This window comes from Crinia signifera, chromosome 5 (assembly GCF_055691185.1).
Source record: "Crinia signifera chromosome 5, ASM5569118v1, whole genome shotgun sequence".
Classification (NCBI taxonomy): domain Eukaryota; kingdom Metazoa; phylum Chordata; class Amphibia; order Anura; family Myobatrachidae; genus Crinia; species Crinia signifera.
This window is the reverse complement of record NC_139221.1, coordinates 228,091,542-228,118,585: the sequence shown is the minus strand read 5'-3', so window position 1 is coordinate 228,118,585 and position 27,044 is coordinate 228,091,542. Positions and strand designations below refer to the sequence as shown.

General features: G+C 43.8%; 1 protein-coding gene across 2 annotated transcripts in view; it reads left to right on the top strand.

The window, feature by feature from the left end:
• Positions 1-27,044, top strand: part of NEK11 (NIMA related kinase 11) — a 270,045-nt gene that overhangs the window by 81,069 nt on the left and 161,932 nt on the right. For both annotated transcript variants that reach the window (XR_014475030.1, XM_083188604.1), the window contains exons 5-6: positions 8,597-8,661; positions 17,117-17,243. Coding sequence is in view for 1 of the 2 variants with exons in the window: in XM_083188604.1 (XP_083044730.1) it covers positions 8,597-8,661; positions 17,117-17,243 (192 nt within the window). In the remaining variant the exon portion in view is untranslated. The remainder of the gene's footprint in view (positions 1-8,596; positions 8,662-17,116; positions 17,244-27,044) is intronic.

Here is a 27,044-nt window from a genome sequence, read left to right as displayed (position 1 = left end):
GTAATGACATCATGAAGGTAGTAATAATGTCAATTTATTTACTGCTTGGATTAGTGCAGTATTACTGACTTATATCAGTGCAATGTGTGCAGGTGGCCACCTGAGACTTGGGATTCTGTATTGGATCCTAGACTGGGTTAATACTCCATTTTACCAGGAAACCAAATCTGTTTCTGCAAACGCGGCCTCCGGTGGTCAGGAGTAGAGCAGCTGGTACCAGAAATAAGCGCGTACGCATTTCTCCACCTAAAATATTTTGGTGGCTTCCTCAGAGAGTGTGTATCTCGCTTATTGTGGTTCACTCGCAAAGGCAAATTCCTTCTCAAATGGACAAAACCATGTGCACTGCAGGGGGGAGGGGGGGGGGCGCAGATGTAACATGTGCAGAGACAATTAGAGGGTTATTCTGATTCACTCGGAAAAGCACAATCACTCTCTAATGGACAAAACCATATGCACTGCAGGTGGGGCAGATGTAACATGTGCAGAGAGAGTTAGATTTGGGTGGGGGTGTGCTTCAAACTGATATCTATATTGCAGTGTAAAAATAAAGCAGCCAGTATTTACCCTGCACAGAAACAATAAAACACCCAAATCTAACTGTTAGGCGCCGCCACTGCTGTCCCTTTGCCTCCAGCAGTGCTGCTATCACTGACAGCACCGGAGGCTCCAGGATGTGGGTGGCGCCATCTTCCCCGCCAGCAGCTGGGCGGATGGGATGGAAGCGCCGGTTATAGTTCGGTCAGCCTTGTATGGACAGCATACATTCCTGAGTGTTCCCAGTTCCCAGACCATTATGTGCAGCATTTGTTGTGCCTGTCAGTGGTTCCCAGTTGTCCAGCCTGCTCCTGGTTCCTGGTTACAGCCACAGCCTGTCTCTCTGCCAATCTTACTGTTAATCTCCATCATCCAGATAAATCTGGGGTTGTGTGCAGTTGTTATATCTTCGGTGTCACCTTGTGCATTATTGTGCATTATTGCATTATTGCACCACAGCTATTGTTATTCCATTTATTATGGTTTCATCTTGTGTATTGTTACACCTGGTCTTTTGTATTTAGTGTGTCATCTTTTAAGCATTGTTGCTTCCCCGGAGACTCTGGGGGTACCCCATCCTGTGCGGGTCCTTAGTTAGCAATCCTCTTGCGCTCTCCCCACCTTGGCGGACACGTTGTCTCACATAAGACCTGGTGACATCCGGGTTGGAGCCAACATAACCAGCTCCTTCTAATGTGGCTGTTAGAGGTGAAGCCTAGCACTGCACGTGTCCGTCGACCACAGGTAGAGGCAATAGAGTTCAGGGGTCAAGTTTGGTGGTGTTTCCCAGAGTCCTAACATTATAACCGGCCCAAAAAAGAAAGGGGGCACAGGAAGCATTTTTTATTTTTGTTTTCTTCCTGCGGCCACCAGTCCCTTATGGATCCTAGTTCTGGAAACCCTGCGCAGGTTCTCTTAAACAGGTCCGCCTTCTTGCCCAGCAGATGGTGGACCTCTCTCTGCAAGTAGAGACGCAGGAGGAAGTCCGAAGGGCCATGCCCGTTAGTGCCAGCCAGATCAGGGAGCCCAAGATGAACTTGCTGGATAGATTCTCAGGAGACCGTTGTCAATTTTATAATTTCAGGGACAATTGTAAACTATTTTCAGCTCCGTCCTCTGTCTTCTGGCACCGAAGCTTATTTCCCTGCTCCAGGGAGACTCTCAGACCTGGGCCTTCAGTCTTAGGACAGATGGACCAGACCTTTAGACAGTAGATTCCTTTTTTTAAGGCTATGGGTGTCTTATACGATGATCCTGATAAAGCAGCCTCTGCTGAGGCACACCTCAGAGAACTCAAGCAAGGTCGGCGTACAGCGGAGGCATATTGCTCAGAGTTTCGCCATTATGACGCAGACTCTGCCTGGAATGATCCTGCTCTGCAAAGCCAATTCTGACTTGGCCATGTAGAACAGATCAAGGACTTCCTAGTACAATATCCGGCACCGTCCTCTTTAGATGATTTGATGCAATTAGTGATCCGCATAGACCGACGAATTTGGGAGAGATGCCCAGAGCGGGAGTTGCCAGCAATTCCTTGTGGTGATGCTGTTGGGGAGCTTAAGATTGACAGTGAGGAACCTATGCAGCTTGGCGTTTCCTGTCTGTCAAATCAAGAGAGGACTCACTGAAGTGCCAATGGCCTCTGCTTATATTGTGGATGAAGAGGGCATTTGGTGGGGACTTGTCCAGAGCGTCTGGGAAACGCCAAGGCCTAGAGGATAAAGGGGGGATCCTCTCGGGACAGTCTCTTTTTTTCTCCCAATAACTCGCTATTTTTGTCTGTCTTGTTAGGTCTTGGGGTGCAGCACTGGGAGTCTCATGCATTTATAGATAGCGAAGCCGCAGGGAATTTCATAGATTCTCAGTTTGTCAGGGATCATGAAATTCATCTAGTTCCACTTCCTACCAAGCTTTCAGTATATGGCTTAGATGGTAGCTGTTTACCCAAGGGGCTGATTTCCCATCGCACTATACCTCTGGATCTCAGAATCTGGGTAACTCATTCTGAAAAGATAGAGTTTTTTATATTCACAGTCCTCTGGCACCTGTAGTTTTAGGATTACCCTGGTTAAGGAAGCACAATCCCAGTTTTGATTGGCAGACAGGGGAATTGTTGCAGTGGGGTGGGACATGTACTTCTTCTTGTCTTACCCTTCCCTTATGGGTCACCAGTGTATGTAATCCACTTCTCACTGCTCAGGACTCCTTGTTTTCGGATGTGTTTTCTAAAAAGGAAGCGGAGGTACTGCCGCCTCATAGGTCATACTATTGTGCCATTAACCTTCTCCCTAATGCCAAACTGCCAAAAGGTCATTTGTATTCCCTGTCGTTGCCTGAGGCCAAGGCAATGGAGAATATATAGAGGAGAACCTCCAAGAAGGATGGGTCCCTTCGCCCTTGTATCGACTACCGGCAGTTAAACGACATTACTGTTAAAAACTCCTACCCTCTTCCTCTCATTTCTAGTCTCTTTGATCAATCACGCAATGCTTCTGTCTTCTCAAAGACATTGTAGGGGCCTATAATATAATCAGAATCAAGGCCGGGGACGAATGGAAGACTTTTAACATACAGGGCATTACAATAATCTTGTTATACCATTCGGATTAACTGCCCCAGCAGTCTTTCAGGATTTTATAAATGTTTTGAGGGAATTCTTGGTCTTTGAGTTTTTGTGGTCGTTTATTTGGACGATATCCTAATTTTCCCTTCTTCTTTAGAACAACACCGTCAACATGTCTGTGCAGTGTTACAGAAACCCCTGTTTGAGAGAAAACAACTTATATGCCAAATTAGAGAAGTGCTAGTTTGAGACTGAGAGCATCTCCTTTTTGGGATATGTCATTTCCCCAAAGGGGTTCCAGATGGATCCACTTAAAGTTCAAGCCACCAGTGGATTGGGTTCAGCCCTCCAATCTCAAATCCACACAGAGGTTTTTGGGGTTTGCTAATTGTTACCAGAGATTCATACCATCGTTTTCCGATATAGTTGCCCCTATCGTAGCCTTGACAAAGAAGGGAGCAGATTCTTCCTGTTGGCCCAAGTCTGCGGTTAAAGCTTTCAAAGACCTAAAAACGGCTTTTGTCTCTGCAAAAGTATTACGTCATCCAAATCTTCCCTTTTTTTCTGGAAGTGGATGCCTCAGAAATTGGTATAAGGTTGACGGTCTTCTTCATTCATGCGCCTTCTTTTCACGGAAGTTCTCTACTGCTGAGTGGAATTATGATGTTGGCAATCGTGAACTACTTGCAATTAAGGCCGCTCTTGAGGAGTAGAGACACTGGCTTGAGGGAGAGAAATTTCAACTTACCATCTTTACTGACCACAAGAATCTTGCTTATTTTCAATCACAGAGAAAGGTCAACACCAGGCAGGCCAGATGGACGTTGTTTTATGCTAATTTTAATTTCGTTATCACTTATAGGCCAGGCTCCAAGAATACCATCGCTGATGCGATTTTAAAGGAGTTTTTCAGTGCTCCAAGATCCTTGTTCAGGTCAAGAACCCATCATTCCTTCGTCATGTATCTTGGTGGGGTTCACACAGGGTCTTTTAGATCAGGTTATCCTCAAACAATCTTCAGCGCCTAGCTCTGTCCCAGACGGAAGACTGTTCATACCATTAAACCTCCGGAAAAAAAAATTATTTTCAAGTTCCATTCCTGCAAAGCTGCAGGTCACCCAGGGGTTGCCAAGACCATTTCCTTGCTTTCCCGGGCCGTCTCGTGGCCTTCTATGAAGAACGATGTTGAAAAGTTTGTCCTTTCCTGTGAAGTTTGTACCAGAAGTAAGATTCCTCGCAGTGCCCCGACAGGGCAGTTGGTACCCTTGTCAGTTCCATGGAGGCCTTGGTCACACATCTCCATGGATTTTATTACTGACCTGCCACAGTCGTCTGGTCATAACACAGGGTGGGTAGTGGTGGACAGATTCAGCAAAATGGCGCATTTCATTGCCTTAGCAGGACTTCCTTCAACTTAAGAGCTGGGTTTGTTATTTCTTTTTCATATCTTTCGTCTTCATGGATTGCGGGTAGATATTGTCTCAGACAGAGGGGTCCAGTTTGTTGCCCGCTTCTGGAGGTCAGTCTGTTGTGTGCTCCAGATTAAGTTTAACCCTTCGTCTGGTTACCATCCTCAATAGAATGAGCAGACAGAACAAGTTAATCAGACCCTGGAGCAGTTTCTCTTGTTATGTCTTGCAGTCCCAATGGGATTGGGTGGATAATTTGCTGTTTTCCGAATTCTCATACAATAATGGTTGGCATGCCGCCACCAGGATGTCTCCCTTCTTTTGTAATGATGATTTCCATCCTAGGGCTAATTCTTTTGATCCTGTTCCCGTCGAACAGGTAATTCTAGGTAGGTGGCTAGTAAGAGAGTGGTCTGGAAACTCATAGCCAATAGACTAGCCCCCTAATCCCCCAGATTATACATCCAGACCAGGCGGGCTTTGTCCGAGGCAGGCAATCAACGGACAACACCAGACGGGTCTTTGATCTTGCTGAGTACGTTGCGCATATCGGTGAGGAAGTCATCTTCCTTGCCCTAGATGCGGAAAAAGCATTTGACAGGCTCCACTGGGGTTTTCTTCAGGAGATATTATTGAAAATAGGCTTCAGACAGTATACTGTCCTCCATTTTAGCTCTATATAGCTCCCCAACAGCATCTGTCTTTAGTAATGGATTCTCCTAATCTCCCTTTAAGATTTCAAATGGTACTAGGCAGGGATGCCCACTGTCCCCACTGATGTATGTGCTAGCTATAGAGCCTCTGGCGGTGGCAATACGCCAAGCATTGGAGTTCCCAGGGATAAAAGTGGGGTCCTCCACCCAGAGTCTGTTCGCAGATGATGTTTTATTGTTTATTACAAAACCAGCAATGTCCTTACCTATCATCCACGAGATTATAGACAACTACAGCGCAGCATCGTTTTACAAACTCAATACTACTAAAATGGAAGCGCTCCCATTTAACATAGACGCCCATAAACTTTCCCAGTTTAAACGACTTTATAGATACAAATGGAGAACGGGTTATATTGTATATCTATGCATTCGCATCCCTAACGATCTTTCCAAGACAGTGGATATTAATTATAAACCACTTATATCTCAAATAGACCAACTCCTACAGCGATGGATGAGCCTGGAGGTCTCATGGTTGGGTAGACTGGCCGCATTTAAAATGTCTATATTACCAAAGCTAATGTATCTCTTCCGTTCCATACCCTATTTAATTCCCCAGAAAGTAATTGGTCAAGTACACTATCATTCTTAAATATATTTGGAGAAAGAAGCCTCCTAGGGTGGCATATTCACGGCTAACTAAGTGTAGGAGACTGGGTGGTTTGGCAGTGTCGGATTTGAGAAGATATCAGTTAGCAAGTTTGATAGCTCAGGCGTCTGATTGGTCTTTACCTCCAGATACTAAACCTTGGGTAGACCTAGAGATTTATTGTGGGTCCCAGCCAAACAGAGACCGCTAGCGCACAACATTCCTTGTGAGATCAAGAACTCGTTAAAAGCGTGGGATGAGGTCTTGATCCTCTCAAAGAAGTTATCCTTACCCTCTAGATCCCTATCACTTCTGTCCGCTATGATCTAAGACTTGACACTGACCGGCTGGACCTACCGGGGTATTACCAACATTACAGGACTAGTAGAGGGTAACATAATTACTCCTTCCTCTACATTACAAACTCAACATAATTTGCCCCTTGCAAAACTTTTTTCCTATACTCGCATTACCCACTGGATAACAAGCTCACTTGGAAAAAAAAGATAGTGATCTTGGCCAGGGTCTGTAGGGATCTTCTCTCTGCGACCATGGCCACAAGACTTTTCTCTGACCGTCACAGGAGATGGTGTGCTTTTAAGCCTGGAGACCGGATATGGTTACCCACCAGGAATATCAAGCTTTGTCAATTTTCACAGAAGTTAGGTTCTCGGTTCATTGGTCCTTACAAGATCATTAACAAAATGAATCCAGTTGCTTTTAGACTTCGTCTCCTCAACTCACTCAGGATCAATAATGTATTCCATTGTTCTTTACTTAAGCCTGCCGTTCAGCCACTTTTCTGTAGACCAGCTCCGGTCACTCATCAGGGGTGCAAGGAATTCATTGTGGACAGTAATCTCGATTCTAAAATTGGAAGTGGTATGATTTGGAAGAGAGGAACTGGGTACCCGATAAAGATCTTCATGCCCCCTCTTTGAATGAATTAAAAACAAATGTCAAGCAATTTCCCGATAGTCCAGGGTTTAGAGGTCAATTAACCTCTCCTCAAGGGGGGTACTGTTAGGCGCCGCAACTGCTGTCCCTTTGCCTCTGGCAGCGCTGCTGACACTGACAGCGCCAGAGGCTCTAGGATGCAGCGGGCGGTGCCATCTTCCCTGGCAGTAGCCGGGTGGGCGGGACGGAAGTGTCGGGCCCATTTCTAGGCAACGGCCGGAACTTCCACACTCAGCCGCGTCAGCCAGCGTCACACGCCACGGGGCCAGCATCTGCTGGGCACAGACATCAGTTATAGTTCTGTCAGCCTTGCATCACTGTGAACAAGCCTTTGAATGGTGAAACATGATTTATAGCACTCCAACTGAGGTTAATCTTCTAAACTCCCCACAATCAGAATAAATTCCATTACTGTATACAGTATGTGTGATATTGAAACTCTTTCTCACTTACTTGGTATGTGATATGCAATGTAGACTTTTTGTGAATCTATAGCTTATTGATGGTTTTGTATGTACTAGGCAATTGTTTCCTGGTTCTTCCTCTTCTTCTTTGTTCTGTATCCCCCAAAATGTTATTTTCATTCTATACATCATTTTGAAAAATCTTATTAAAAATGATAAACAAGCTACTACTACTACTTGTTTAAGAGCAATTCAAATAATATTAATTTGCAGGGATTCACTTAAAGCTCAGTCCCATTATTTTACTTATACAGGTTGAGTATCCCTTATCTAAAATGTTCGGGACCAGAAGTATTTTGGATAATGGATTATTCCGTATTTCTGAATATTTGTATATTTCAATAAGGTGTCTTGCATTTATGTTGTATGAACATCAAGCACATGAAATACACACAAATAAATATATTTTATTTGTGCATGAAACAAGGTTTCAAACCATGAAACAAAGTTTGTGTACTATCTTAGACACAGAATTTGAATGCTAAGCAATCAAGTTCTTGTACATAATTAGTGTCAGTTACAGATGTCCCCAGTAGGGCCAGTTACATTTCATGTACCCAGTAGTGCCAGTTACAGATGTCCCCGTAGTGCTTTTAGCAAAAAAACGGGAAACTATGGTTTTCGGAATAATTTGGATAACGGATATTTGGATTAGGGATACTCAACCTGTACTAACTTTTTTTTAATCTGTTTCTAATATATTTGTCTTTTATAGCATTGATAAAAAACTTTTTTTTGCTTCAAAATCAGTAAAATTAGAAGTTGGGTGAATGGAGAATGTTATGCTCATCCACCCTGCATCAGTTAAATATAAAAATACAATAAAAATTTAAAATAGAATATATTGGAACATTTAAATGGAAGCATTAAAGTTGCATTTCACATTATAATGAATGCATTCTTCCTATTGATGTTGGCTTAACCTTTTGTGTTTGCGATTGGTTTTTTGGCTTTTATGATTTTGTATAACTTTGCATTTAGTCACCCATGTTAGTTATATATTTATATGGATTATGCAGCCTGCAGATCCTCTACTGAGCCATATCATACAAAGAGATTGGATTATTTTTGCATTAATTAACTGTATTTGTTTAAGTTTATTTCTATTGCAGTGAAATGGATCTGGTTACTTAGCTTTCTGTTGACCTCTATGCTGGCTGTCAGCTTAATTATATATACATGTTTGCTTCCTATTCATCTTGTTTCCTTGTGTTTTAGTATGAGGGTGTTCTTGGCCTAATTATAATCTTGACAGATTTCCTGGCATGAGATCATGTGTGCTTTAAACATTGACAAAAGCATTTAGTAGAACAGATTTATGTTTGTATTTTCACTTGACCTCCTTTTATTTGTATTTCCAGGAGAATCCTTCACAGAGATTTGAAGGCAAAGAATATATTTTTGAAAAATAATCTACTTAAAATTGGTAAGATTTTCTGATCAACAGAAATGATAGCATTATGACCTGATTGTTTATGTATACTTTAAAGTAAAATGTTATGTTTTACTGTAGGTCATTTTTCAGGCTTTTTACTCTCATACAGTATGAGCCTTATATAGTTCTTTGAACTATAGAGCAAAAATTGTCACCCTCATCTTAACGTGTCAAAATTTAAGGCAGTATCCAGATGATAAATTGACACCAAATGGTAGACACAAGGTTTGTTTTTATATGTTTTTCCAACTTTTGCTTGATTTATCCTCCTTGTGGACTATTATTGGGAATGGTAACCTTGCCAGAAGTGTGGCAAAAAGCAAAGCGAACCCGCGATGTTACACATTTTCACTGTGTGGGTGTCACATACAAAGAAAAACACAAAATGACCCCCCCCCCCAATAAATACAACTTGTGTTGACTACAGATGGAGCCAGCCTCAGCCAGGGTGACATATCCATAGCGCTAGTGGGTAATGGTTGAGGCTGGTGTGGGGCTTGGCAGGGGCAAATGCAGGAGTTTTATGGGGGGTTTCTGTATGGTATTTGTTTGTGTATACATATATATATTTGTTCCAATTGCACATAACCCACGTCCAGGGCCGGTGCAAGGCACCGGAGCGCCCCAGGCGAGTCGGGGTGGGGGTGCCCCGGTGCCGGGGGGAGGGAGGGGGGGTGGTACATGTGGAAAAAACTTGCGGCCCCGGCGTCCGTGCAGTGCTGGGGCGGTCAGGGGTGTCCGTGCCGTAGGGGTACCTGTGGCGCCGTCATGTGTATAAAGCTGGCTGCGGCCGGCGGGGTCCCTGTAGTGAATAGAGAATAACTAGCACTTCCCGCAGCGCCGCGCGCATAGCGCTAGTTATTTTCTATTCATTACAGGGACCCCGCCGGCCGCAGCCAGCTTTAAACACATGACGGTGCCGCAGGTCCTCCTACGGCACGGACACCCCTGACCGCCCCAGCACTGCAGGGACGCCGGGGCCGCAAGTTTTTTACACAGTTCGCTGGGGGTGAGGGGCGAACTGCCGCCCTCCAGGTGCCGGCGCCCTAGGCAAATGCCTAGAGCTGCCTAGTGGTGGCGCCGGCCCTGCCCACGGCCACTGCACACATGAACACTTCCATCATTTGGAGGCAGTCCGATCGATCACTGATTGGAGTAAAGCTGCGTACACACGTACAGATTTTTCTGACTGATCTATCTGGTGGGAACAAAAACCTGGAAATATATTGGAGCAAATGATAATAAAAAAAATTGTTTCCAAACGCTTAAAAACAGACAGTGATCAGTCACACAAATTGTTTAAATCATTCTGATATAACAAATTTATCAAAGCATATATATTTTTCTGTTTTTCTGCATTTGGGTGGAATTTTTTGATTGTCATATGCTCCCATACATTTCCAGATTCCTGGTGCCGACAATACAATCAATGCAGGGTACAGGTGGTTCCAGAGAAGTGTTCCACAAAGTGGCACTCGTGGGTCTAGAAATTCCATGTAGGAAGGCACTGGGTACACATATATACATATACAGTGGCTGCAAGTAAAAGAGCAATCTTTTATCTGGCTTGCTGTGGGTTACAGCAGGATAGCAGCTCTACAGCCGCGCTGAAGCAGCTCTCTTCATTCACTGGCACAGAGTACAGAAGTCGGGGACAACAAGTGCAGCTCATCTTCCGATGCCCTGCAGCTGCTGAGCGGTTGTGTTGAACCAGACATGCCGCACACAAACCCCCTGACAGCCTGGCTCCCTCCTACTACCTGTACTGCTGTCAGCGTGTCTCAGTCAGGTGGGTTTGATAGGAAACCACCTGAAACTGAAGCGCTGACAGCTGAATCGGCAGTGGCCGAGCAGTTGAGATCATGGAACCCTGCAGAGGTAACGCAGAAATACAAATATAGTATTTTGTCCACCGGGGGGGGGGTGGTTTCTGGAGACTCGGAACCCCCCCCTGCGTGCGCCACTGCATGGCCAGGGATGCGTGAGCAGGTCCGGTACTAGACTGTCCGGCGCCCTCCTGCAAACTCTATATTTGCGCCCTCCATCACATATTTAATAAAGGCACAGCACACATGAATAAAGGGGGACAGATGTAGGGAGAGGGGGACAGTTGCTGGGCAGGGAGGTATAGGGTGAAAATATGATGGGCATGAAAAGGGGGGACAGAAGATGGGCAGAGAGAGGGGGACAGATGCTGGACAAACAGAGGGGGGAGATATAATGGGCAGGTAGAGGGGGACAGATTCTGGGGAGAGGGGCGCAGATCTGCATATGCTGGGTAAAGAGGGGAACAGATGTGGGGATAAAGAGACAGATGCTGGGGAGAGATTGGTGGGGAACAGATGCTGGGTAGAGAGAGGGTGGTACAGATGTGGAGAGAGGGGGCAGATGATGGGGAGAATGGGGCAGATGGTGGGGAGATGCTGGGTAGAGAGGGATGGGGGGACAGATGATGGGCAGGGAGAGGAAGAGATGCTGGGCAGAGAGAGGGGGAGAGATGCTGGGCAGAGAGGGAGGACAGATGGTGGACAGGGAGGGGTGGATGGACAGATGGCAAACAAGTAAAGGGGGGGAGAGATGATGGGCAGAGAGAGGGTGAGAAATGATGGTCAAAGAGAAAGGGGGGAGATGGTGGGCAGGGAGAGGGGGGACAAATGGTGGGCAGAGGGAGGGGGATGGATGGTGGACAGGAGGGCAGATACTGGGCAGGGAGGGCAGGTAGAGGGGGAAGATACTGGGCAGGGAGAGGGGATAGATGGTGGGCAGGGTGAAGGGGACAGGACAGGTGCTGCGCAGGGAGAGGAAGGCAGATACTGGGGAGGGAGGGGGTGGGACAGATGATGGACAGGGAGAGGGGGCAGATACTGGGCAAGGAGAGGGGGACAGATGGTGGGCAGGAGGGGGGACAGGACAGGTGCTGGGCAGCAAGAGGAAGGCAGATACTGGGCAGGGAGAGGATGGAACAGATGATAAGCAGGGAGAGATGGTGAAGGGGGGTGACAGGACAGGACAGGTGCTGGGCAGGGAGAGATGGCAGATACAGGGCAGGGAGAGGGGGAGAGATGGTGGACAGGACAGATGCAGGGCAGGGAGAGGGGGACAGATGGTGGGCAGGAGAGGGGACAGGACAGATGCTTAAGCAGGGAGAGAAAGGCAGATACTGGACAGGGGGTGGGACAGATGATGGGTAGGGAGATGGGACAGATGATGGGCAGGGAGAGGGGACAGATGATGAGCAGGGAGAGGTGGACAGATGGTGGGCAGGAGAGGGACAGGACAGCTGCTGGGCAGCAAGAGGAAGGCAGATACTGGGCAGGGGGGTGGGACAGATGATGGGCAGGGAGATGGGACAGATGATGGGCAGGGAGAGGGGACAGATGATGAGCAGGGAGAGGTGGACAGATGGTGGGCAGGAGAGGGACAGGACAGCTGCTGGGCAGCAAGAGGAAGGCAGATACTGGGCAGGGAGGGGGTGGGACAGGTGATGGGCAGGGAGAGATGGCGAACAGGAGGGGGGACAGGACAGGTGCTGGGCAGGGAAAGGGGGCAGATACAGGGCAGGGAGAGGGAGAGAGATGGTGGGCAGGTAGAGGGGGCAGATACAGGGAAGGGAGAGGGTTACAGATGATGGACAGGGGGAGGAATGCAGATCCTGAGCATAGAGGGGGTGGGACAGATGATGGGCAGAGAGAGAGAGAGAGAAAGAGGGAGAATCTGCAGGGAGAAGCAGGAACTACAGAGAAGGCAGAGTGTATATTACTCACAGAGGAAGCCATGGCATGCCTGGATATCCATTCCTATGTCTTTCAGGGATCAAAGGAGCAAGAGATACTCTCCTCCAATCAGGGAATCCTTTAATCAGTATGTGCCAAGCTCCTCCAATCACAGCTCGGCACATGCTGTCCTGACTCCTGATGCTGAGATGAGGGGGAGGGTCTCGGCACAGCAGTGAGGGAGGTGCAGGCCAGGGACTTCCCCTGCTGCTGCTTACTACATCAGCTCAGAATCCAATGTAAATCTTCTCTCTCTCCCCTCTGCTGCTAGCACTACTGTCTGTCATACACTGATAGCAGCAGCCAGCAGCTGCACACAGTGGCAGAGTCGCAGAGCAGGGAGAGCGTGGCGCCTCCCTGCTTTTCAGGCTCTGCTGAAGGGCAGCGCCAGCCCTCCGTACAAGTGACTCACTTGCTCACTCGCTTCAGGGAGGCAGGCAGGGAGCAGGCAGCGAACGGGGGAGACGGCTGCAGGGGCTTCCGACAGAATGGGGCACGCGAGCTGTCTAAATTTTTTCCTGTCAACCTTTTGACCCTGTTGATCTAGTGCATGTTGACTACATTATTATTATAACATTGGATGTTAATAAGTGTGATTATCACATTTTCTATCATTTACAACTTTATGCATCCAACATGCTGTAATTCCTGGCATTTATTTATTGAATATATTTATCCTTCTTCCAGCGCCCAATCTCGTTTTCTTTGTCTGGCCCCAACTCTCTTCCTCTCCTGCTGTTTCCTCACCGATCCCGCACTCTCTCTTGTGCATCATTGACACAGATGGGAAGGGTCAAATTTCAGACCAACTGCCATTACATGCCAAAGTGATGACATACATTTTAGGATTTTTAGGATAGATTATATTATGTTACCAATATATGATCTAAGTAATAAAGGATGTCCATTATTGCAGTAACTTGTCAATGATGCCACATCCCTACAGGGAATGTTGCAATGTTGTTCTGTTGCAATGACCAGAGAATGGAGCAGAGGTTGATACTTACACAGAGATCAGTAACAGAGTTAATTGGTCAGAAGTTGTATTGGAGGAGAAGTAGGGCATGTCCTTCTTTCTCTGGTCTCTATACCAGAATCCATATCTCATACTCCAATCAAATATCAGAACAGAAGAAATAAGCGTATAGGAATGCCAATGTGCTCACGAAACAATAGCTGGGATGTAGTGTTCCAGTCCATTGTCATCTATTTTCTGCTGCTGCTGATCTACTTTTGTGCTGGAGGTTGCGGATGACACGCATTCAGTGTGAAAATACAATAGTCTGAATTCCTATTCACTATAGCAGAACTTGGCAGGCAGCAAAAGGATACTCTTGAATACAACAAGCTAGCTGTTCATGTTAATAAAAGCATATGTAGGGGCACAGGATGGGTCCTAGAAAGTGAACACAAGGGGACATTAAGGCATCCTACAACCATCCGTCCCTCCCCATGCACATACATTGCATATGCAATCAGATACATGTGTTACTGTCAGCAGGTAATCATCTTAAATTGCTTATTTTGTTGCTGCAGTTTAGCATGTCTTTGTAAAAACAGATAACTGTTTGGCCAGTATTCAATGCTCCCGATTCACCTTTTTTTTTCTGCGAATTGGGCTGTTTTCACTCCTTGCGGTGAATTTTTTTCACTGAAAATCTGATTCACCCTATTTAATGTTCACTGTTCGCCGAAAGCGATCAGTGAATGCCGGCCAGTTCTCCGTTACATGCTCGCTGCAATTCGCTGGTGTATTTCAATGGGGTTTTCACTGGGATTCGCAGAGTGTATATTCAAATGCTTTCTCCATTGATTTTCGCCAGAATTCTCCGTTTTACATTCGTCATCTTTTTTAGGTGAACTGGAATGTGATCTTTTTAAAAAAAAAAAAAGTTTTTTGTGTCAAAAAATCTGATTTTTTTTTCTGTGAAGGGACATGCTATTTTTATTCATGTGCTTGCAGCACATGAATATATTTTTATTTAAAAATTTTGAAACAATTTTTTTTTACACATTCGCCAGCAGGGGGCCGGGAGCCTCATTAATATTCACTTCACTCTGGTCCCGGCTTGTTACGTGCGGGACCAGAGGAGCGGCTCACTGCACCGGCACCCTACCCCTGCCCCTCCCGGGGGGCAGCCTCTGCTGCCTGTGCCCCAGGAGCCCTCCCCCACAAATTCTGGGGCAGGCAGGGAGGCTCCGTCTCCCGGCTCCCTTCGCCAGCAGGGGCAGCGAGCCCCTGCTGCATTGAATAGGGTGACAGGGAGGGCTGGCAGCGAATGCTGCAGCCCTACTGAACCCTACGAATGTGCAGCGAATCCTAAACAGGATTCGCTGCACATGGAGAAATATATCATTGAATACTCCCCTTTGTGTTGTGGGAAGATAATAAGGTTAAATGTTTGTTATTCATATGGCAGCTAATGAAGGAATATTTGCAATCTGTTCATTTTTAAATTGGTGCATGAATATTTGTCATGTCCTTCAGTATAAAAATAGCTTTTATTGATTCCTTCATTCCAACACACTGCTTCATGAGTACAAACAAAATGCTGATATCATTGTTATTAATATGGTATGCATATGATATACTGTACACATATTTGCTTCACACTATGGGGAATATTTCTTATTGGGACAATACTAAATTCATAGTCACGTTAAGCAAGCTTTATTCGCATGCATGGACACCGACTATTGCACACACGCGGTCATTGGGCTGTGTTTATGTAAAGGTGCAGTACTGGGATGGGATCCTACAGAACCCTCTCCAGGAAACTTTTGCAGGATGCATTTTTTAAGAACAACGGGCTAGCACCATCTGATGATGGCATTAGGTACAGAGGGCACATTCTGGATAGCCTCCATAGAAGCCTATGATGGCTATTTGCAAATAAAAATGGAGGATTACCTCAGATATCTGTTCAGTAATGGATTGAGTTGTAAAACCAGCAGAGAAAATGCATAGAGAGGGTGGTAGTATAATAAGGGTCTTGTGAAAGAGTGATAACCTTTAAGAGCATTTGAAGGAGTTTCATGGCAAGATTGTGTTAAAAAGGAAGATAGACGGTTGGGGCAACAAACTGATTCTTTGTACCAGGTCACAGAAGCATAGCTTTACAACTGGGTTTAATAATATTGAACACTATGTTACAAGAGCACTCAAATGAAATAGGAAAAATTGCTTCAGGGTATTTCACTGGGTGTGGTATGACACATCAACAGTCGGGATTCCGACAGTCATTACTCGGAATCCCGACTGCACAGCGGGGGGAGCGCAATGAAGCACCTCTATGGGGGTCGTAGACCCCCAAGAGGGAACATTTGGGATTCCGACGTCGGAGTAATGGCTGTCGGAATCCCGACTGTCGGAGAGCCGTCCGGCACCCCTTTCACCTGGTGAACAACAAAACAAGACAGCACATTAGGCTAACATTATCTATTAGTAGGACACATACTCTGAAATGAAGTGACTGATGTTTTCCTATGCAACTGAACTAAGACTATTATGGATCAAGTGTGGACTGAGGGAAACTGTTAATCTTGTACATGTCTAATGTAATGTAGTTCAATTGTGAGTAGGGTGTGGGTTCTATGACAAATAGTTAGTACGAATATCAATATAACATGCACTTGCTGGGCTATATAGAAAAAAAAATCCTGGTAATGGCAAAATTGGAGGGACACCACACTATCTATGTCTCCCAATTCTCACAATGCCAGCCTGGGTAGAAGCATAGGGTTTATTTCTGCATTTAGCAAGTTATCTAGGTATATTTCGGCAGCGTCAGTATCCCTGGCTATTATATGATAATGCATGTTCCTCACAGAAAAACTCAAAGAAGGCAACTTGAGTCTCATCAAGACTGATACTGTTGGGTTTCTGGCGACTTTGCATCTATTCCCATTCTGTTACATTCTGTTACATATGGCAACTTGAAACTGGACAGAAATTCAAATCAATCAGGGTAGTTTTGCAAGCACAGAGGCTGTTATATCCTTCTTTTTGCCTTCTGGGATATCAGTGAGCACTGTATGATTTATGACTTCTCCAGTGTCCTAACAGCTACTATAATGGCTGTGCAGCTTGCAGTATCAGCTGAGATGGATAGTGGTAGTAAAAATAATCAATGCCCAGTGGTACTCTCAGGGTCAAGCTCCCAGATCACGCAGAGCTGGTTGTGGTGAACATTATAAGCATAATGATGTGTATTACTTGAGTAAAACTACCGGAAATGCTGTAGATCATCCGGTAGATGCTATGTTACGGAGCACTTCCTATGTGCCATGTACGTAGGTAGCTGTAATAAATGTGTTTGAGCCATCTTAGATTTATTTGTATTGCAAGGTTATTTCTGCATTGGTCTACATTAATCTCTGCTCCTTTGTAGTTTTAGGAGAGCTCAAATTGATGAGGTTCCCAATTAAATTGAAGATTTTGGCTGCTGGATAAGGGGGAGGTTGAAGGAATAAATGGGGAGGGAGAAAGAGAGACTAATGCTAGATTTAATCTATACAGTACTGTATGTAACTAATACACAAATATATTTACAATTTGTGTTTAATATTATCCTGCTCCCAAATTAGCCTCTTGTATTCCTACGGTGTAATGCCAGACAGATTATGACAGCACATGTGTTTATTATTTATATATTTCTTCCACATGCTTCCAGGGGATTTTGGGGTTTCGCGTCTTTTGATGGGCTCATGTGACCTGGCAACAACATTCACTGGGACACCATATTATATGAGCCCTGAAGCTCTGAAACACCAGGGATATGACTCAAAGTCAGACATTTGGTGAGTAGGCGTTGTGTTCATGAGGAGGACTGCTGGGAAATGTGTAACAGTAATTCTCCAGTGCCATGTACAACTGTCCTCTGTAACATTTATGTGACTAGTGTTGATGACATATATAAGTTCAAAGCAAGGGGGAATATTTGCTAAAATTACACACTGTATATGTGTGTGTGTCACTGCACGAGTTTTGGCAGACACAAAGAACCTATTCATTTATATTGGTCATAAAACCTACGATTGCAAATTTGGAAATCATTAAAAATAACAGATAAGAATCATTTCTGAAAATGGTGTAGTAGATATTTTTTTTTTTTAGATTACAGTCAGTTTGTTTTATTAAGTTTGTGCAATTTGCCTACTGCACTATGTATTGAGAACATTTGAGAACGGCAAGGCATTAATAGGTGTAGCCAGTTCGTAGAACTAATTTAGCAATAAACTACAAAAAGCAAAGAAGTTTACCCCCCATATAATGTGTACTATATTTATTGTGTTATCCTGCTATCAAGTTTGTACCCAGGTGATTTGTACATTGAAAAATAACAAAACTATACAATTACTTGTGACTTTATTTTAAATAAAATAGAATGTCAACAGATACAATACTGGAAATTAAAGTTCAGCTTCACTCTGCTAGTGCTGGGTTCCTGATGGCCCGGTTACAGAAGTAATTAATCATCATCCATCCATCTTTCCTGTAGAGAGCCTCAGGGTGATCTAGCAGATGGTGTGTCTGGAGTTCAGGTAGGCAGTACTAAAATTCCCATGCACCTGATGCTCTCTCATCAGCAGTTGTTTGCAAATCAGTTGGAATTTAATTACTTATAAAAAAAATTATTTAGTTAGATGGTACATGTCAAATTAACGACCACATGAATGCCAGGACCCAAGCTTTTCCAGCAGAACTTTGCCCAGAGCACCATACAAGCTTATTCCAGAGTGTATCCTGGTGATATCTCTTCCCCAGGTAAGCACATGCTACCAACCATCCACATGATGCAAAGGAAAACATGATCTCGGTCCATGGTTTAGTTCCAGTACTGAAGTATCCAGGCCAAGAGATTCTTATCTGCTGTCAAATTCTGTTTCTTTGTTTATATGAAACACGGGACAATAAGCACATCACAAAAGATAGGCAGCCCAGTTGTAGTCAGGGGCTCAATATTTAGTAAGGCTAGCAAGCACTACTGTATACCAACTTGATCTATAGTGAAATTAACTTGTTGAACTGCTCCGCAAACAATCTATTGTGGGTAAGAAGTAGCTATCACTGGGCCTGATTCAATTAATTATGGGCCTGATTCAGACCCGATCGCTTGGCTGCAAATTTGTACGGCCAGCATTCAGTTAAGCCGCCACCCGGATAGAGTGAAACCCTGTCTTGTGACTTAATATGCTTGCTGTGAGAATGAATGTGTATGCCTACACATCTATTAGCAGCCGGGCAATATGTCCAAAACCCATCGTAATAGGCTCACCATCTGATGATTTTTACACTGGGCACAAGTCATTGCAAGCTCCAAGTAGCCAGAGACTTACTTGGCGGTGTGCTGGGAAAAGGAATATCTGGCCTACAGCTGACTTCACACACCCTTCCCTAAAGTGCACGCCTGCATTTTTCTTATTACTCCCACTAAACAGCCATTTTCCACCCCTAGATGCCCACTTCCTGTCAATCACCTGGCGAACGGTGTGTGTGTGAATAGAAAAAGTAGCAGCATGCGTATTGTGAACCTTACGCATTCACAGTCTGTTGAAAATCGCCAGCTGGGTAAATTTGCAGATGTGCATCAGGTCTGAATTACCCCAATTATACAGATATCCAAAATAGGGGACACCACAGTGCCTACAACAATTCTATTCCAACCTGATGCAAATCTGCTCCTGTAAAGCCATCTTATAGCAGACAGGAGCGATGTTTAGCAACTGCGTATATGCATCATTATTAATGCATATTGGCAGTCGCTTGGTGAGAGCTGGGCGTTCCCATGGAAATGCACCCATGACACGGGCAGCAAATGTAAGCTGTCCGCCCACTTCACGTACAGGGAAGCTGCAGATCTAAGACACCAGAGAGGTGTCTTAGATTTGCGTTGTAGAAATCATTCGATGGTCGGCAAAATCAGGGGGGGAGTGGGGTGTGTGCGGGCAGCATTTAAATGACTCGCAAAGCTGCGAAATTATGAGTCAACCAGAAATTTGACAGGGAAAGTTAAACCTTCCTGGTAGACCAATAGTGTTGCGCATTGGTGGTCTCGCTGAAAAAGTGTATCTAGATTGACAGTCACCTGAAAAAATATGTACTGTTATTTCCTTTGTAGTTATGCAGACAGTGTGCCTTGGCTCCCGATGCTCAGCACCATTAATCATTGTCACATTGGCAGATAGATGAAGCTGCACTCCCATGCACAATACCTTTAGCTAAAAATATATTTTTTTAAACACAGGCCGACCACAGGGGGCCCCAAGCTAGAGGGTACTGACCTGTGTCTCCCCCTTAATCCGGCCCTGACTACAACATTGAGATTTATATAACAAAGACTCAAGAGCAATGTGTGAGAACCTTACTCTTTTACACTTTGTTTAGATCATTTTCAGTTCATATATAATTACTAATATCCTCTTTGAACAGTGGTTATTCCATGTGTTTTTAAACTTTTTAGATTATTTTTTCCATAATACTTGGATGCTGGTTTTGCTTGGTCAAATCTTTCTTTCTTTCATTAGTTCCAGTTTTTTTTAAATTACTATTTTTTTTTTTTATTAGATTATAATTATGCATGTATAACATAACAAAACAACAATTACAAACAGGTAAAACATAGAAGGAAAATAAATTGGTAGGGCAAATAAAGGAAAAACAAGAGTGAATGATTGCAGGCATCATTAATATAGGAAACCGTTAGTGACATTCAAAACCTCACAATAGATGAATTTTAGCGGCTAAGTAAAATGTGAAGTATTGAGCAGGAACTGGAGGAGGGAAAAAAAGAGAGGTACTTGTGAGTTATCTGGGCGCCCGATTTCGAAATCGGGTCGGATCGGGCACATCGCATCGCATCGCATGCGACCATCGGATGCGATGCGATTCGATGCGATGACCCGATTTTTCCATAGGAATCAATGTTAAAATGGACTGAGTCCATTTTAACATGGAATTCAATGGGAAAAAGGGGTTCTTTTCATACCCCTACTATCCAAGTGGGCATGGAGTTGGATATAAACCTGTGGCGAGCGTAGCGAGCCACCGAGCCCGAAGCGTGGCGAGCGTAGCGAGCCCCGCGAGGGGACACAGAATACCGTCCCCTCGCGGGGCTCGCTACGCTCGCCACGCTTCGGGCTCGGTGGCTCGCTACGCTCGCCACAGGTTTATATCCAACTCCATGCCCACTTGGATAGTAGGGGTATGAAAAGGACCCCTTTTTCCATAGGAATCATTTTAACATTGATTCCTATGGAAAAATCGGGTCATCGCATCCGATGGTCGCATGCGATGCGATGCGATATCGCATCGCATCGCATCTGATTGTATGCCTTAACTTAAGGCATACAATCAAAAAATCGGGCGCCCAGATAACTCACAAGTACCAAAAGAGAAAAGAAACAAAGAGAAAAGGATAAAGAGAAAGTGTTGCATCGACAAGCCATAAACAGAAAGAGATTGAGAAAAGGAGAAAATAAATACTGAAATAATATATTGACACACAACAATCACCCAAAAAAACAGTATTAAGCAGTTTCCAGGGCTTAAGAATTGTCCCTCTTACTTGTGACCTAACACATATCTGCCCCAGTCCCTCAAGGACCGTCCATGCCCAAGCAATATAAATATTGGTACTTATATAATATCTGGGCTCCCGTTTTTCTTATGAGAATGTGTCCCCTCGCGGGGCTCGCTGCGCTCACCACGCTTCGGGCACGGTGGCTCGCTGCGCTCGCCACACTATATAAAATCAGCTCCATGTGTAGTTGGATAGTAGGGGTATGAAAAATGGGGTGCATTTAAATGGGAGCCCAGATAATACATAAGTACCTAAATATTTGATAGAGTAGAGACATACAATAGAATATGTCAATAGAATCATCATAAAATAAACCAAGACAACATCCTTCGGGGTGAGTATATATATCTGGGAATACATAGCTCAGACTCACTTAACTCTATCCCAAAACTGAGTCACCCAAGAACAATACCACAGCAAATACCAGAAAGAGCCCACCTCAGAATCAAATTTTGGACCACAATCAATAGTCAGTACACCAAATCTACACAACTTAACAGGTGTAAGATAGAGTGCAGAAAGTTAATCTATTTATTCTGCAAAGAGTCTAATAGACACTGAAGAAAGTTTAGGAGACTGCAGTGCTGCATCCCATTTGTCTTCATCAACAGGGCATATATCTTTCTCCCAGGAAACTATAAGGTTAGGCAAACTATCCGAATGGTAATAGGATAGCATAAAAAGAATAGGAGTAATAGAGGGACCTGCAAGGGCCAAGGGATACTGTCAAAAAATGTGAAGCCATCAGCACAGGCATTGCTTTCAGGAACTGAGATTGCAAGGCATGTCTTAATTGTAGATATTGGTAAATGTGTGCTTATGGTAGAGAATACTCACTTTTGAGCTGCTCAAAGGAGTGAAAACTTGAGTTTTCATATAACTGCCCAAAAGTAGAAATACCTACAGTGTTCCACACCAGAGTTGTAAGCTCAGGTAATATTAAGGTGCTATGTAAGGCTATATCAGGAGCTAAGCCAGGGACTGTTATCAGTTTTGTAACTTGCTGGCAGATTTTAATGGCCTGTTGCAATTAAGGAGGACCTGACCTGATAAATCTTATGGCAAATAATACTGTATTTGCAATGGAGTAAATCCCTGATAGAATTGAGACACTTGGAAACGTATCTTGAAGCCACAACCTTAAATGGACCATCTGGGATGCATAATAATACTGCATATGCAGGAGTGCTAGACCACCAGCTGATTGTGTCCTAGTCTTATTTCCTCCCTAGTTTGTGAGGGAGATGATTTCCCCAAACTAGGGAGACAATAAGACTCTTTCATTTTCCAAAAAAAAGAAATAGAGAAGAGCATGAGGGAGTGTTGGAATATATATATACAAATTTAGGTTTCACTATTATTTTTTTATTGATTTAATTCTCACAGAAAGGGGGAGTGGTAGTTTACCCATTACCTTTATTTTGTACTTACTGTAGACCAAAATAGGGTCTAAGTTAAGGGAAACAAAGTCTGTGGAGCAATTTGAAACCATTACTCCTAAATATTTCAATTAATCAACCCATCATAGCAGGAGGAACTAGCAGGTATAATTGGGCAGCTGCCTCTAAGAGGCAGAATAATCCCCAAATGAATTTATAACTTAAAGCACCACTGGTAAAGCTGCAACATTATCAGCTCTAAATAATAAAAGATCAATGGCATACAAAACCACCCTGTCTTCTCTATTGGCGACTTGGAGACCAATAATATCTGGATGCCCCCATATAATGCAAGCTAAAGGTTCCACAGCTTGGGCAAATAATGGCAGAGATAAGGGAGACCCCTGACATGTGCCATGCGCTAGGGGAAAAGAATGGGATAAATATCCATTCACAGACAGTCTAGAAAATTGCCGGTCATACAACAGCTGTACCCACTTCAAGTAGTTAAGGCCAATCCCAAATTGCCACAAGACCTCCCACAGGTAGGGCCACTCCACCAAATCGCAAGCCGTAGGTGTGTCCAAGGAAACAATGACTAAAGCTGGCCATACAACAGAAAGATCGATCTTAAGATCGATTGCGCTCATGATTGTGTACAATTTCCCTTGAAATCCCCGGCAGTCCTTGGTGGTTTTTGGACACACAATCTACTCACAATCCATCATACAATCAGTCATACAATCCATCTGCTGCATGATTGTGTACACAAGATGTGCACACAATCTGCATACAATCCATCTTACAATCAATCATACAATCCATCTGCTGATGGATTGTATGATTGTGTACATAAGATGTGCTCACAATCTGCATACAATCCATCTTACAATCAATTGAGATTGTATGATTGGGTACAATATCTTTCTGATGTATGGCCACCTTAAGGTGGACTCTTCCCTGTGGGAGATCTGCAAATGTGTGTACAGCTGATGAATATAAGAGGTTGTTGACATATCTGGCATGAAGTCAGTCTGATCTGAATAAACCTCAGATTTTGCCACTTTATTGCAATGAATAGAGAGAATCTTAGCTAAAATGTTTGCATCGGTGGGCATGAGGGATATGTGATGATAAGACTTGAAATTTGGGATCTTTATCTGGCTTGGGTAGCATAATAATGGCTGACTCAGACATGGGGAAGGGAAAAAAGCCCCCTTTGAAAATAACATTATATAGGGCCAGCAGTCTTTTGAATACAGACTTTAGCACGGTTATTTACAACTCTACTGGTATACCATCAGATCTGGAGCCTTGCCACAAGGGAATGAAGCTATGGCCATCTCCACCTCCTCCAATGTCAATGGGAATCAAGACAGACGCTATTCTCTAGGGGTAGTCGGGGAAGATTAGCTGAGACTACATAAGTCTGTATGGCCAATAGGCCACAGGAGAGGCGGTTGGAGTAGCAAGTTTTATAGGAGGAAGTAAAAACTTCAGCTATAGCAGAGATTCCAACAACTATAGACCCATCAGCCTGTACCAGTTCCGAAATATGTGCTACTGGTCTACTAGTAAGAACTAAATTGGCCTTTTTGACGCTATGTCACCTTTTGAGAAAATTTTTAACACTGAATGTAACTGGGGAAAAGGGAAATAAAAAGAATCTAATAAAAAAGATAAATAAATAAAAGACACTTAAGTAAATTATACACAATCGACACTATATAAGATTAAATGAGTCTTTCACTTGTTTTGTTAATCCATCGACACATAACACTCCTGCAAGACAATAAAATGCTCATCTGTATACTAATATGCAGGTTCAGAAGCATAGCATAAACATCAGATATTTTGGATATCTGGCCCGAATATTTGCATAATGGTTCATATAGTTGTACTTAGACGGATTATACCAAGCAATAGGCTATGTTAGCTATCCAAAAGGACATATAGCCAGCTCTAGAAAACACACTGGTATACACCAGTCAGCCATCCAGATTTGACCGGCAACTACGCCCCATCTAGTAAATGTCTTTTAATAACAACATTTTTGTACCGCAGCACATTAACCCTTGGCCCCAACTACGATACAGGCCACTACAGCACTTAGCTCATCCAAATGCACTGGACTCAACTGTCTGTTGTCTTTTTGTATAATGGTATGTCTTTTGCCCACCTGTAAAATTTGTATGTAGTTTCTATGTTTGTGCTCAAATCTATTTTAAAAACCCAATAAAAAGTATAAAAAAAAAAAAAAAAAGAACTAAATTGGCCATAATACCCTGCCAGGACACCTCTAACTCTGTCCCTGTGAGACTGTTAAGGCTGGACCACCCTGCACCGAAATAGAGCCCAAACTGTAAATCATCTAGAAGGAGAACAATAGTAATGAAATGGACAAATGACATTTTACTATTCCTAAATAAATGGTGATGTACAAGTAAATATAGCATGAAATACTGTAATAAGTATTTTAACTATATTAGAGAAATACTGCAAAATCATATAGCCACATTTATCCAGACATTTAGTCAGGATGAAGTTGTCTTCCATATGGAGGTCCAGCCAGGCCGCCTCTCCTTTGGGAGTAGCTTGGAGGGGAAAATCATTGCATATTGAAGATTTAAATCTTTGAGATGATGCTTGATGGGGAAGAATTTGTCTCCGTTCTTTACTTCCACAGCAAAGTCTGGGAACACTAAAATGTTAATCCCATTGTGAATCAAGAGACCTTTCACTCAGGCCAGTCATAAAATCGCACCCCAATCTTGGTAATTTAACAACCTAGCAATGGATGCACAAGGTGCTCCCAGAGGTAATTGACGTGTTGTTATCTGATGAGTGTGTTCAATGGCAAATTATGGGGTGAAGGAGTACCTACCTAAGGTTTCAATCAGCCATTTTTCCCAAAAAAAATTCAGGTGTGGAAAATTTCTTTCTCAGGAAGGCACACCAAACGTATGTTGTTTCTTCACAGTCTCCCCTATATATCAAAGGGTTTATACTGCATGTTGGACATCTGTGTAGTAAAGTAGTCACAGCCACTTTAAGTGGAGTGTGCAAATGTTCTAGCTTGTATACTCATGCTTCAACTTCACCTCCACACTCTCTAACCCTCTGAACATCGTGTCTCAGCAGCAAATGATCAGATTGTGCTTGTATTGTACTGTAAATTTTAACTGATAATTTCATTTCCCAAAAAGTAATCGCCTGAAATACTTGCTGCAATATAATATCAGGGTGAGATGGTGGTTCAAAAAAACAAACAAATCGTGGTGCTAAATAAGAAACAATTTTATAAAAATACACAATTTATTGTACACCATAAATCATATGCACAAAATACAAATAAATACAAACAAAGCCTCCAGGGGGTATCCATTAAAAAATGAAAAAGCATATATAAAATAAGCGATTTCATGTTAATAGTAGCATGCACAGTATTGCGTTACCTAATCCTTATATATAAGGTTGTTTTCTAATAATGATTGTTGATTATTTTTCCTTTCAATATTTGGATAATAATAAGTCCATAGTACATGAGTGCGTTTAGCAGACAAATGTCTTTATATCGTTCAGGTACGTATGAGTATCCTGTATGATTGACAGAATCAGTAGCAAGTGTTGAAAGGCACCAATTGCAATGTGGGTGTGTTACAGTAGTGCTTAAATCCTGATATGAGCCGTTTGAAGCAGGCGGGGTGCAGCTCCCTGCGCTATGATGTTCGCACAGCTGGCGAGGGCTGCTGAACTCAGTGATGCTGCTCTGTATTGAAGCGATCAAAATAGAGTGCTATGTTACCGTCCTTTGTGACCTGCTGCCCTGGCTTCGATAGCCGCGTGGAGGATCCCCTCTATTGGCGTGTCTGCGGGCTGTGTTGGTGTGATAGCGCAGCTGATATTTTAACCTCCGGAAGATAGGCCTGGGGCAAAGGACTTGGTCAGCAGGCAAGTGATGTGTATCACAGTAACCTAAAATAAAGCGTTTCGCCATGCACAGGGCGGCTTCACCTACACGTTCTCTAACAATCTGAACATCGTGTATCAGCAGTGAAAGTTCAGATTGTACTTGTCCTATTTTGCCTGCTAATTTCATTTCACAAAAAGTAATCACCTCAAATACTTGCTGCAATATAATATCAGGGTGAGATGGTGGTTCAGCAGGAACAAACATAGAGGCCTCTGTGGGTTACTATCAGGAGATTTGGAGGAGGATGTTGAAAAAAAAAACTGCGCACAAGCTGCTTTGTAGCAATATTCTAAAGACATACACTCAGAGAGCCATATACAGTACAGGCACAGATATCCTTAAGTTTCCACGGGACTCCCAATGTTATAGAAATGCAAATGACAAAAAGATAAAGTCTACCTGGCTGGAGATGCCGTAATGGCACTGGCGGGTTTTGTGGACCACGAATGGTAGACCTGCAAGTCGCAGGGTAGGAGAGGGGAAAGGAGTAATTGCCAGAGCTCCTAAAACCATCTGTCAGCAGCCATGAGTGCATCAACAGACCGTACCGGTACAAGGGGACCCAGGTCTCAGGAGGTCTGTGCAAGATGTATGATCGGAGAGCAGTTAGGTCCTGCTGCCTACTCATTTCTGCTGTATCCTCCCTTATATTACTAGTATTTAATTG